A 13,612-nucleotide genomic window follows, 5' to 3' on the forward strand; every position below is an offset into this window, starting at 1 on the left:
AGGCACAGAAGAGAAGATTTATTTGGTTCGTATGCTTGAAGTGAGAACAAAAACTGGGGTTGAAACACGTATAACATAAGGATGGAGTGAGTTTGTGAGGTTAAATAGCCTTGAAATTGGTGACTATATAGAAATTGAAATGGAGGATTGGCAGAAGTGGTTATTTAGGGTCAGAATTTGGCGAAATGAACAAGAAATAACAATAGTTGACCCACATATGATCATTGAGAATGATGGGACGAGAAGTGATGCAGAAAGTACAGAATTCATCCCAATGGAAGTCCTTGGTGACGGTTTCCTCGAGTTCAAAGCGACATTCACAAGACACAACAAAAAGTGTGGTAGGATGGTATGTGTATGATACAAAATATGTAATTTATTTGTATCTAAGTTTTAGTTCATTGTCAATTGATGTTTTCTGTGTTTTTTATTGCAGAATGTACCAGTGGCATTTGCACGAGCAAACTTCATCCATCTTGATGAAACAACACCAGTTGAAGTTCGGACAAACAGAGTTTGGAAGGCTACAATGCACATCACATTTCACAAAAGTGGGAAAATAAATTCGTGCATTATTATGGACGGAATTGACAAACTGATTAAGGCCGAAGGAATTCAACCTAGAAAAACAGTCTTCGTTTTGTTGCAATGCAACAAAACCCCAGAACTTAGCGTTATGTTCACCTAGGTGTGTTTGATTGATGTACATGCTTAAAAATTTTGTTAACAACCATATCATTGTTTATTTAAGTATAGTCATGTGTGGACGTTGTGTGAGCTAGTGTAGCAAATAATAAGTTTAACGCAAGTCATCTAATACTTACACAATAAAAAATATATCAAAGTAGATTGTCAAACAAATAATAAAACACACAACAAAATACTTGGTAGATTGTCCAGCTAGTAATTTAAGGTGAAAAAACTAAAAGTAATAGTACACTTAAAGAGATTAATTGATACATTTAATGGGGACTTTGTTGATGATTGTCTTGCTAACCAACTCTTGCTGCCTTTGAATGATGATCTACAGACATGTTACCACTTGTTCGTTTGCGTTTTGTCTGCATTAACAATATATTACGAAAAACTGATAAACCACCAAAAAAAAAAAATTGGGCATTGTCGTTGGATAAGTAATTAAATGACACTTACAATGGTCTTTCCTTCTGAATTTGATATTGGTACCAATTCAGTAATCAGTTTCACCTTTGGTACTACCTGAAAACTCATTAATGGAAAAATCGTAAGTGGGTTTCAAATATAGAAGGTAATAATATAAAGGGGTACAATTGACATACTTCATCAACAATTTACCGAGTTGGGTATTACCTTCGTATGTTTTATGTGCTTTTTAAGATCGTGGTCAATGTTTGCGGTCCCAACCAATGCATTTCCGGTTTTGTTGCCTTTTTCGACATTTTTACCCTTAAACCTATTCTTTGCCGGTGATTTGGTGTTGACATTGGTTACATTGGCGTGGCAGCCTTTGTCTGGAGGAAAGTGTTTGGTAGTGCCTTTACTCGAAGCCTTTCCAACCCTTTTCTTTGCCCCCTTGTTGGTGACATTGGTGAGATTGGTGTCAACACCTTTGTTGGTAGGTTTTTTGGTGGTGCCTTTTGTTGATGCAGCACCAACCCTATTCTTAGCCAGTGGATTTTTATTGACATCGGTGAGATTGGTGTCAACTCCTTTGTTTTTAGGTTTTTTGGCGATGCCTTTTGTTGATGTCTTATCCGTGGTTGATGCATGTTTCTTGTTTACCTTGGCAGTGTCCTCTCCTTTGTCATTTCCACGGTCATTGTTGACCACCGACCTATTCCTTTTCCTTACCACCAGTTTCTTGTAGCCCATTTCAGCTAAAGTCTTGAGTCTTGAACCCTTCGGCCGGCCTCGAGGTTTCTTTGTAACCACTGGATCTTGTATGATTCTATCAAACTGCGAAGGAGAAGGATCAAAATCATGTAATTGATCAACCCCATCTTGTGTCTGGTGAACAGCGGATATAGTATTTGCATCGTCAACCTCAGTGACATCGTCTGAAAAAGATAAGATGGTACACTCATCTGCTTTTGTTATCTTGCAATTTTCCACCTCAGTCCGCAAACTCGACAAAGCTTTACTTACCAAATCAACAGCTACATCATTCACCATAGCATCTTCATCACACAGTGTTTCAAACTCACTCATCAACCTATATTACCTTTTCAAAACAACATTCTCATTAGGATCGTGGTAAGAAATACGCACTTTAGTATGTTTTCTTAGGATATCCTTGCGCCATCGTTTGATAATATATTTTCCTGGTATGTCAACCACAACATTCTTATCAAGTATGCGCATCAGATGCTTGCACATAATACCATGAGTAACAAATCTCCTGCATTCACATGAGACCTCGTTGGTTTCCATGTTAAAGGTTGCTGAATAATACCTCCTTCGATCAGTAACAACTTTTTCACTCTAAACTTCAGGCACAACCCAGACACGGTCTTCAATTGTGTACTGAATTGTATTTTCATCCAACATCTTGTCCACACTACAATTACAATACAACATTCTAGTACACTCTGTTTGTACCTCTTGAAACTTGGTGTCAGTGTACAGTTCTTGAAAAAACCTTTCGACTGGGAAGACAGTAACTGGTCTCCGAACATATTTTCCACAATTCGCGTCTGCAGCAGTCTCGTCACGCACCCGTTTCTCCAAAGCCTGAGCATACTTAACAGGAAATTCATATAATTTGGTGTGGCGATTAACAAATCCATCAAAAAACTATTTATGCTCTCGACACGCTGGGTAGTCTTCATTCTAGCCCAAAAATAATCCCTCATATACGCGGGGACCCACATTTGTCTCTCCTTGTACAATCCTTTCAACCAGTCATTATTTTCCAAATTAAAATCAACAAGTAGGTCATTCCACCTTCTCTCAAACTCCTCCTCATTCAAACTTTCATACACGACTTTTTTCAGCACTCCCTTGAAGTAATGGTAACTGTAAAGAAATAAACCTGAAAGTAGTAAGTAACCTAAAGAACAGGTAACTATATAAATTGTATAACAGAATTATATATAGTTGTAAATGCTTAACCTTCACATTTCCCAAGTTTTTCTGGAATTTTCCTCATTATGTGCCAAATGCACCATCGATGGCGTGTCAAAGGCATGACATCCTCTATGGGCTTTCTCATAGCCGTAGCCTGGTCTGTGAGAATAGCAGCTGGAGCTCGGTTATTCATACATGACAACCATTCCTTAAATAACCATGCAAATGTGTCCGAATTTTCATGAGAAACCAATGCACAACCCAACAATATAGACTGTCCATGGTGGTTTACACCCACGAAATTTACAAAAGGCAGTTCATATTCATTCGTCAACTATGTAGCATCAAAACATACAACATCGCCAAATTCTTCATAAGCTGCACAGCTTCGCGCATCTACCCATAGTACATCTTTCAACCTACCTAGTGCGTCTAATCTGTGTGAGTGATAAAAGTGCTGGTTACCCTCTTGCATTTGTTTAAAGCACGACATCATGGCAGCAACATCGCCCCCAGCCATTTTCAACTTCCTAGCCTTGTAAACCACATGGGCCAAGTCTTTTACACTATATTTCAAGTCATCCTCCCCTTCAATTTCACTAGCCAAGCATCCATGTATTTTAGAGACAGGAACACCCTTATCAAAAAATTTCAGCAACTTTCTTCGAACAGTAGATGTCAATTTCTTCATTTGATACTCTTTAACTAGCTTTGCGTCTGCAGGATTTGGGGTGTGATTCGTATGTTCCAACTCCACTGTCCTAATCACCCACTCCCCCTCATGATTCATGCCAGCATAAATCTTCGCCATACACTCACATTTTTTGACTTCCGCTTACAATTGCTCAGCTCGTTAGCACACACTACACCATCAACTACCCCGCCAGTACCAGACACGCCCATAGACTTAGACCTCTTCTTTGCTTCCCTCATTGCCCTCATGTCTGGTCTTCCCCAACATTCACACCGCCAAGTAGTTGCAATCTGATCTCTTACCTCCCCTTTAGAATACACACCTTGTGCCCTTGTGACACCAAACCCCTTTTGCTCGACATATGTTTTGTAATAAGTCTCAACCTCTTTCCAACCCTTAAAAATCATCCCAACTTTAGGAGGTTCAACATTAGTCACTTGATTACTACCAACACCTGTCTCTGTTGTCTCGATCGTGTCGCTTGGGGTTACATTTTGTGGACAGTTTTGGTTATCAGACCCCATTGGTGTGTTTAGACGATCACCCTCTTGGACCACCTCATCAATGTCAGTGGAGACAGTGTCATGGTCACCTCCAGACCCACCTTCAAAATCGTTATCCATAATAACAACCTTCCGTATATCTCAACAAAACCTGCATCATATGTGTGACATTATTATACCATCTGTGCATCTAAAAAATCTACATCCTACGAAGATTTAAAATATGCATACAACCAAGACTATAATGTTTTGTTAGGACTACTACCAAGATTTTATTATTTAAGAAAACTAAAAATTATCTTTTTTTGTAAGAACTAAACAATATCTTTATAAATTAGGATTAAAATATTTTTTTAAAAAAGTGAAATTTAGTAAAATTTTCTTTTGATATAATAAATTTTGATAGAATTTATGATAAGAATTAAAATTGTTTCATAATCATAATTAAAATAAATGTTGCGATTTCACAAAAAAAAAAATTAAATAAAAAAAAAATTTGAATTTAAAAACAAATTGTGATGCCTACCAATAACATTGACACATCATACAACACCAACAAAAATTAGTATCATTACAAAACCACATCAAGCAAATTTTGTGTCAGTTTTAGGTCTTAGCTTAATTTTTGAAATCCATGTATAAGCAATTTATAATCATTACTTACATTGTGTTTATTTTATTTAATTAACGGTAACATAATTATGTTTTGTTTATAGGATTTTGCTTAAATTGTGTTTATTTGATATAATTAACGTTTATGTATGTGTTTATTAGATATAATTAACGATAACATATTTATGTTTTGTTTATAAGATTTTTATTATTTAAGATGGCCCTTTGCTTCTTCTCTTGGGTATGCATCGATCTCCATTCTTTCTGTACCACAATTAGTAAGCAAGCAATCCAATAGCTCCACCACAAGTGGTAAAATATTTAAAAACACTTGACGCCCCCTCTCCATTAAAGATAGGCAGTTTGAGTAAGTGCAAGGAGCTAAGAACATATGGCTCTACATAGTATTTTATTATTTTTTTAAAATAATAGTATTTTATTATTTCATCACAAATAATAATGATAATACAATTTTGTATATATTATTATTTATGTATGTAGGTATTATTCAAATTACTTAAGGAAAATATATAATTGGTATACATAAGTTAATTGATAAAATATAATAATTCATTTTTTATAACATTTTTTTAAAAAAATTGTTTCGGATAAATTAAATTAATAAAATATAATAATTAATTTCATAACACTATAGAAATAATCGAAAAACAAATTAATGGATAAAATATAATCATTTGTTTTTTTTATAACTTTTTAAAAAAATATGTTTCTTATAAATTAAATTGATAAAATATAATACTTAGTTTCATAACATTATACAATTAATCGAAAAACAAATTAATGGATAAGATTGGAAATTATAATTTTTAAAACAAAATAAAAATCAAAATATTATCGATAATTTACAAAATTGTATATGGTTATATGGATAAGATGTATGATTTTATATAATATATTATTAAAATATGTAAACTTACAAAAAAAAATTATCATGAATATCTAAATGACCTAAACTATGATTGATAAGAAAACCACATTAAAAAAACATAATAATCCACTAATAATAAAGTATTTAAAAACAGTATGATTTTTAAAGAGTCACAATTATTAAAAAATAATAATTTAATAAAAACATAATCTAAAATTAAAAAATTCAACAAAAATATTAGTTAAAAATCCGTGCATCGCATGGGCTTACATCTAATTTATAATAAAATTGTCAAAAATATTTAACAACTGTTCATTGCACGGGTTTTAACCTAGTTTACCAAATAATCCGACGCTGAGTTGAAGATTAAGACATTTGAGAAAATGACTGTCCAATGTGTTATTAAAAATGGAGTTGCTGCATTAATTGCTGAATATGAAGTGCTAGTCGATGAATGCGCTCTACAACGGTATCGGTCTGGGTATCCTATAGTTTTTAGCGTTAGTTTACAATTGAGTACTGGTTGGTGTAGTAGTAGTATTGGAGCGGTTACTGGATAAACTATTTTGTCTCTTTTCTGAGTTTGTTTGTATCTTTAAATGTTTTAATAATAACAAGAATAATTTACATGACATGGTTGTTGTATTTCCTGATTAAAAGGTTAATCATGTTACAAATAGAGTTTGTATTTTAAAATAATAAGATTTACACATTAAGTATTAAACTAGCTATTAAGTTATTCTTCTAAGTTTCTAAGGTGGATTTGGGCCTTTGAAACAATCACGACTATGCAATTAATTCGATTTATGAATGGGGTGGAACATAATAAAATCTAGTACCGTCTTACTATTTGCTTCAATGTTTGATTTTAAAATTTGAACTTTATTTCCATATTTTCATTGGTATTCGACTTAATGCAACTTTATTTTATAAATCTTTTCCACACACACACAAAAAAACAAAAAAAAAAAAAAAAAAAAAAAAAAAAAAAAAAAAAAAAACCAAAATACAAAATTTAATATAAATTTACAAAAAAAAAACAAATTGGAGGCATTACACTCAATACAAATGATACCATATCAACAAATTTTAAGGAGAATTTAACACCATGGTAAGTAGTAAAAGCAATATATGTTCAACATCAATCGCTAATGTTTGATACCATAAACCAAAAATTTATATCATACACTATTATAAAATTTGCACGTGATCGATAGTTTGCTACAAGAGTTCTAATTAAACACACACCACTAACCTTAAACACACCTTCAAATGTGTTAAGAGTTCCCAAGCAGATTCGTTAATTCATTAGAATCAAATACGAGCATCAACTCCCTCTACCTTCCGACTTGATGGTAAAAAAAATGAAGCACACAAGCTACAATTTGAAGGACGTAAACCACCAACTACCTTCAATAAATTTGCTGCTACAAGTTAAAATTTCTGATTCCTGAAACTTAACGCCGTCTACTTGACGTTATTTGGGGACGTTAACATGTGGCATTCCAACGTGGCCATTTCCGTTTGCCATCGTGTACTTGTCCTGACCTGACTAAGCTCAAATGCTGACTTGTCTCTCAAGATTAACAAACTCCAGCAATCAAAGAGATAAACTGGGCAGCCCTCTCACCAAAATGATGTACGCATCAGCATATCAATGAAAATCCAAACATACCTCGGTTAGCTGGTCCTGCCAAGAAACTCAGGTCCATATCATATGCTACATCCAGAGTCCTTGAATCCTCAACTTTGACAAGAGGTGTTACAGCGCAATTTCCGAACAATTGAATCTTCAGAAGCTTCATCCTCACCAACAATAACATGCAATAACGGTAAGCTTGGCCCTAGATGATCCATCACCATAGCTGCTAAAATGATAGCAGAAGCTTAAATTGACTATACTGACACAATTGGACTGAGAAATTGATATTCACTAACATTATAAATAAATAAAAACATTACCACAACTCATCTGATGACATGTGGCCCACTAGCACCTGGCAAGGGGTGCTCATTGCTGGGTAGCTGCTGCTGTTCCGACGCGGCTGAGATTCTATATTTAAATATGCAAACAACTTGTAAATTTAACAAAATAAATATCAAAAATCAAATTATGTTAACTTCTATAAAAGCTAAAGTCCTGTAAAATTAACTAAAGCATCAAGGAGTTATTGCGAGGAGTGAGGTGAAGAGGTGAGGCGAGGCGACCGAGGAGATGAAGGTGACATATATCAAGACTATTAAGAGGTTAGTTTACTATTTTTCTATTTTATAAAAACCCAAACTAAAAGTTTTAACTTTCAAATATGATAACACAATTTCACATAAAAAAAAACAAAAAAAAACTGAAACAACCATCAACCATTCTAATTGCTCTTACAACCAATAATGTTAAATAGTGAAGCAAACATAGTTTAATTTCAACCATCAATCATTCTAATTGCTCTTACATCCAAAAAGAGGGGGCATCAGCAATACATTGCTCTTACATCCAAAAACTTGTACATGAATCAGTTAACTATCAATATTCAACCTCCCTTCCAAATTAAGCATCAACATATAAGATAAGAATACATTAATCATTATATTCCTAGTACAAAATCCAGCATTTGAATCTCCAAAACCAACATAACTTAGTCTAATTCAATGTAATTCTTCCCCAAACTAACAAAAAATGTGGAAATTTTTCACATTGAGCTATAATCCAACAAAATCTAGATTCAATGTGTGCATACTTTGTTGCACTTGAATATTCAATTCCAAGTTGCACTTGAACATTTGCATAATTTGTTCAAAATTTCTAAATTGAATCAACTGTTTAATTCAAATTTCCTGAATCAACTGAGAATGCTTGTTGAACTTAAATATTGCATATTTTGATACTCCCTACATCCTACTGCATAATGTATAATCCATAACCTAAGTTTTTTCCTGATATAAATATCAAGACTGATTAAAGACAGTTTCCTATTTCGCTAACTAAGAGTAGTTAATGCGGTAGAATGTGGAATTATCCCTAAAGAAGAGTATATTTGGTGATGTCTGTATAAACAAATAAATAATTATTCAATACACAACAATTTTTCCATTGTAGTTGCATTTGTTTCAGTATCCAATTAAGCCTGATTATTCTATTAAGTCTGATTACCTTTCACCTCGTAAACCCTAAAAAGCTTAGACTAATATCTTTATCTGTTACTTTGCTTCAAGACTTATTCAATCTTCTTCGGTTCATTTTTTATTATTTTTTATAGTGTTGTGAAGAACAGGCTTCATTAGCAGACTTAGATTAGAATTGGTGCTAAAGTTTAGTGCATGAATAAGAGATTTTGAACCAATACCATTTCCTTTCCTCGAAGCTTTTCAGGACAGTGATAAGATACCTTGCAATCTTGGAGCTCAACATCTAAACCCAATTTCTCTTCTTGCTCAAAAACATACATGTCATGGTACTTTTGAACTTCCTGGAAGAGTAAAAGATACAAATAGGTAAATAATATGTCATGTCATTCCGGTAAGGAAAAACAGAAAACAAAACTTTACCTTCCTACTTTGTTCGAGCTCCATCTCCAACTGCTCTATCTTCCCCAAGAAACAATAAGCAGGGATATGAAGCTAGTACAAATATTTCCCAATCACTAAGACCAATGACTAAATTATAACTAATCAATTTAGAGAGATTAATTCCTGAGTTGACCCTTGACAACTTGATTAAAGAAATTAATGACAATATAACAACAATAATCATGAAATCAAATTATACCAAATTCCAATTAATTAAACCAAAATAAAACAAACAATCAATTTAATTGCAAAAAATACAGAAAATCTCACCCATATCCATGCTCATAATAACGTAAATTAAAGAGAAGTGTTCAACACCATCGAAAACCCAAGCATCCTTTCTTTCGCCGGAAACATTAGCAGACTTCGCGGAAAATTCAAGTTAAAGAAAGCTCGATTTCTGGAATTAATAAACCAAACGAATTTTAAAACCCTATACCTATAAATAAATCAATTCCAGATCATAGAAAAAGGGGAAGAAATTATTTCACCAGCAAAAAAAATCTGGAAAAAAAAAATCGAATTGAAAGTAAAAATCAAAGAAAGAGCAAAGTCAAACAACCCAAATTCATCAGAGTTTCACTACTCTTTCATAAAAAACAGTCCAAAAATTACATGAAATCCACCTAAGAAGAACCTTAATTTGACTAAATCAACGATAGAGTGAAATTAAACCCTAGACGGTGAAAATTATATAAGATTATTGAAAAAAAGAAAAAAGAAAAAACATTATACCTCAGAAACTGATTCAATGGAGGAAAGAAAACTCAAATTAGGCTTCAATGGAGAACTTAGAGTGCGCTTTAATGGAGAACTCAGAGTGAGCTTCAATGGAGGAGAGAGAGAGAGAGAAATTTGAGGATGCTTAGGAGAAGAGTGAGGAACTGAGGATGAGAGGAGAAAAAGCAGGAGAGAAAATGGGCAACCTGAATAGACCAAACTACCCCTGTCAATCTGGGAAGGGTGCTAAGGGCAGGGGAGGGCAGTAGCGTCAATTTTCTGTTCATAGGAATAGTAAGGGTGCTTGGGGCTTTTATATAGGTTATTAGTTTTTTTTTAATAGAAAAAATATGTCATTAATTAAAAGTCATACGACATCTACAATAGAGATTCGATGTTAACAAATACATAAGATATTGAATCAAATAGAATTTCCCTTCATAAAAACTACGATCGTCGAGTAAATCTTGCACTGCGGAGCATCTCCCGCTTATATCGCTGAAAATTACAGCCTTGTTGGAGAGACAATCTAACGATCCTTTGTAGCCGTGAGGACGTTTTCCTTCTGATTCATCTATCCGTATTCGAAAACTTGATAACTTTTTCACCAACGAAATAATTTAATGACAATCCATTAGATCTGCTACCATTAATTCAAAACTAAGAAATTTCTCCCTCGAAAAGAGGAGATAAACCTTGTCTTTCGAAGGAGGTCGAAAAACCCTTGTTTTTCGAAGGAGATCGAAAACCCTTTCTTTCGAGGGTGAAAAGCTCCTCCCAAAAGGAGGAAGCATTATTATAAACCTAAAAAACAATAAAGAAACAAGGATTGGGGCTTTCCACCGATTAAAATCGATGGAAGCCCCTTCAAAAATCAATAATGGAGGCTAGGGTTTTTGGAGAGAGAAAGGAGGAGAGAGAAAAGATGATATATAGGTTATTAGTTATAGATATACATTGATTCCTTTTATTAGACCAGTTCGGCCATGAATTTGCGGTTAGGTGAAGGATTTTAGCTTTGAATAAGTATATAAATTTTGTTTATTGTTGAATCCAAGTATATAATGGTGTATGTAAGTATAGTTGGATATTTGTTATTGGGCTTAAGATTTTAATACGAGTAGGAATTAAGTGTTTGACAGTTTTACTGATTAAAGGTTTGAATAAAGCATTGATTTAAGGATTTAAGGTTTGTGTTAGTAATTGATATAAGGTTTAAGTAAGTGTTTTTATGATTTTTGTTAGATATGAGGAAGCAGCCCGTTCCTAGCTTTTTGGTGGCCTATGGGCGAAATGAAAAATTGGGCCCTTATTATCGAGTGAAGTAAAAATATGAAAAATAAACTTGTTTTTTAAATGATAAAAAAAAAAAAAAAGTTTACAAACTTACAGTAAAGAAAAAAAAAAAAAGTAAACTTAAAATTTATTATCCAAATCATCATGCAAAACATTGTAGCATTTCTAGATGCAAAACCACCAATAATAGTGTTGACATCAATATGCTCTAACATATTTTTCTCAATACATGTTTTAGGAGATTAATGTGGTTGAAAATTACAACAAAAATAAATAAAAAAAGGGGAAGAAAATATCAATTGATTTTGACTGAGAAGTGATTAATTAGGAAGTGAAGTTGAATAATCGTAATTGATAAATCTTTGGGAATTATAATGTTTTGGGAAATTCTCAATGGTGCTCACAAGTTTTTTAATTTTCTCTTTGGTAAACAACAAAAACTTTAATTATCTTTGGTATTCATGTATTTTCGTTATTAATTCAATGGTGACATTAGTTAATTAATTTAATCATTTATTAACCATGGTTAGTTTTGTGTATTTTTTAATAATTAATTATTTTTTTAAAAAATATCCCAACATCCCCAGTCACTCCCCTGCCAACTGCCACTCTGCCAGCCCCAACCACCCCTGTCCCCCCAGCGCCGGTCGTGACAGACCACCCTGCTTCGGCGTCGGCGCCGACTCTCCTCCCCTGTTCCCATGTCGCGACACCATAAAATCCTTAAAACAGCCTATGCCGGTGCCGCCCGCTGACCCCAATCACCCAATCCCCCTCCCCTTGTCGGGCGACCTAACTACCTATTCCCCTTTCCATGCATCCCCCTCATATTCCACTCCATTATCTGACCAACCCCACGCCGACTAAAATCGGCTAACCCTAAAACACACAATCCCCTACCCGAAACCATCTCGCAATTGCCTCCCTCCTTGAACACTCCCAAAACCGCGTCGTCGTTCAACTTGATTGCTCCAAACTCGATCATCTTGCTACTTGAATAATTCCTCCGATTACCTTCAAATCTGGCACATAAATTCAGATTCCAACACTTTTGAGCTCAAATCTCTTTTGAATTCGATTTAGGCTAATGGGTTTATAGGGTTTCGGCTGACAGCAGGGAAATTGGGTGGTGGTTTCGGCTGAACGGGAAGGGTGATGGTCAAGGTGGTGATAGAAACGTCAGCGCCGCGAAAAAGAGAGGGAATGACCGGTGAGGTTAGTGCCGGTGCCGGGATCGTGGGTAGGCAGGGGTTGGGCTGGTGTGGGGGAGGGGGGAAGAAGTGTGTGGTGGATTTTTTTTTAAATAGGGGTATTTTAGGTATTTCACTTCTTTCCATTTTAAAACATTAACCATGGTAAACATTTGTGTAAAATACTTAACTAATGTTACCATTAGATTAGTTTTAGAAATTATAGATTACCAAAGATAATTTAATATTAAAGTGTTTACCATTGAGAAAAAAAAGAAAAGCTGATGAGTACCATTGAGAATTTCCCAAATATTTTTGAAAAATTAATTAGGAATGAATAAAGGAATTGGAAGTTAAGAACTTGAGATTTGGGAATTGGGAATGTGAAATGATGAACATGATATGGAAAACTGGAGAAAAAGCATGCGTAGGTAGTATCATTAATTAAGATATTTTCATTTTTTTAATTTTTTTTATAAATCTGGCTTTATTGTAAATTTGGCCTCCTTCAGTTGGGCCCAGGGCGATGGCACCTATTGCCCTGCCTTAGGGACGGGCCTATGAGGAAGTAAATGAATAAATGTCAGTAAGTATATGCTCCTAAACGAATATCTTTGACTACTGAATTTTGTGGTTAAATTTTGTTAATATGAGTTATAAGTGAAGCTTGTTTGGTTAGATTTGGTTAGTGTTTGTAAATTTCATTAAGTTGTCAAGTGAATTTGTTGTCCATAAAGTTGTTAGTTAGGGTTTTGTTTGGCATCGCTGTGGTTTTCTTTTTTTTGGTTTTTTGTTTTTTAAAAGTATATTATATATGTCACATAATGAATCAAAAATTATATAGACTTATTAAAATCATGATAATTTTGAAAACTGACAACAGAAAAGTGGAAACATCTTTTCCTTGTTTCCTGTTTTTGGTTTTTAGTTTTCAAAAATACAGGAAACTGAAAACCAAAAATGATGCCAAACAAGCCCTTAGTAATTAGTTTGCTGTTAGATTTGGTTAGTGTTTATAAATTTCATTAAGTTGTCAAGTGAATTTGTTGTCCATAAAGTTGTTAGTTAAGTAATTAGTTTGCTATGGCCAATGGATTAA

The 13,612-nt window shown here is 33.9% G+C and overlaps 1 protein-coding gene and 1 long non-coding RNA gene across 3 annotated transcripts; both read right to left on the bottom strand.

The window, feature by feature from the left end:
• Positions 1 to 2,460: 2,460 nt before the first annotated feature.
• LOC145627709 (protein FAR-RED IMPAIRED RESPONSE 1-like) lies at positions 2,461 to 3,835 on the bottom strand. The gene is made up of 4 exons (XM_081680062.1): positions 3,401 to 3,835; positions 3,144 to 3,319; positions 2,844 to 2,994; positions 2,461 to 2,709 (listed from the first exon to the last, which is right to left on the bottom strand). The coding sequence occupies exons 1-4, from the start codon at positions 3,833 to 3,835 to the stop codon at positions 2,461 to 2,463; spliced, it is 1,011 nt and encodes a 336-aa protein (XP_081536188.1).
• A 3,042-nt stretch (positions 3,836 to 6,877) lies between these two features.
• Positions 6,878 to 10,281, bottom strand: LOC145628960 (uncharacterized). 2 transcript variants are annotated; one of them, XR_014111523.1, is made up of 5 exons: positions 10,043 to 10,280; positions 9,287 to 9,707; positions 9,085 to 9,207; positions 7,706 to 7,796; positions 6,878 to 7,608 (listed from the first exon to the last, which is right to left on the bottom strand). It is a non-coding gene; the product is annotated as an uncharacterized LOC145628960 (long non-coding RNA). The 2 variants fall into 2 exon arrangements; XR_014111522.1 differs by having other exon boundaries at positions 9,085 to 9,707; positions 10,043 to 10,281.
• Between the last annotated feature and the right edge of the window lie 3,331 nt (positions 10,282 to 13,612).

Source organism: Chenopodium album, chromosome 4 (genome assembly GCF_948465745.1).
Source record: "Chenopodium album chromosome 4, dcCheAlbu1.1, whole genome shotgun sequence".
Classification (NCBI taxonomy): domain Eukaryota; kingdom Viridiplantae; phylum Streptophyta; class Magnoliopsida; order Caryophyllales; family Amaranthaceae; genus Chenopodium; species Chenopodium album.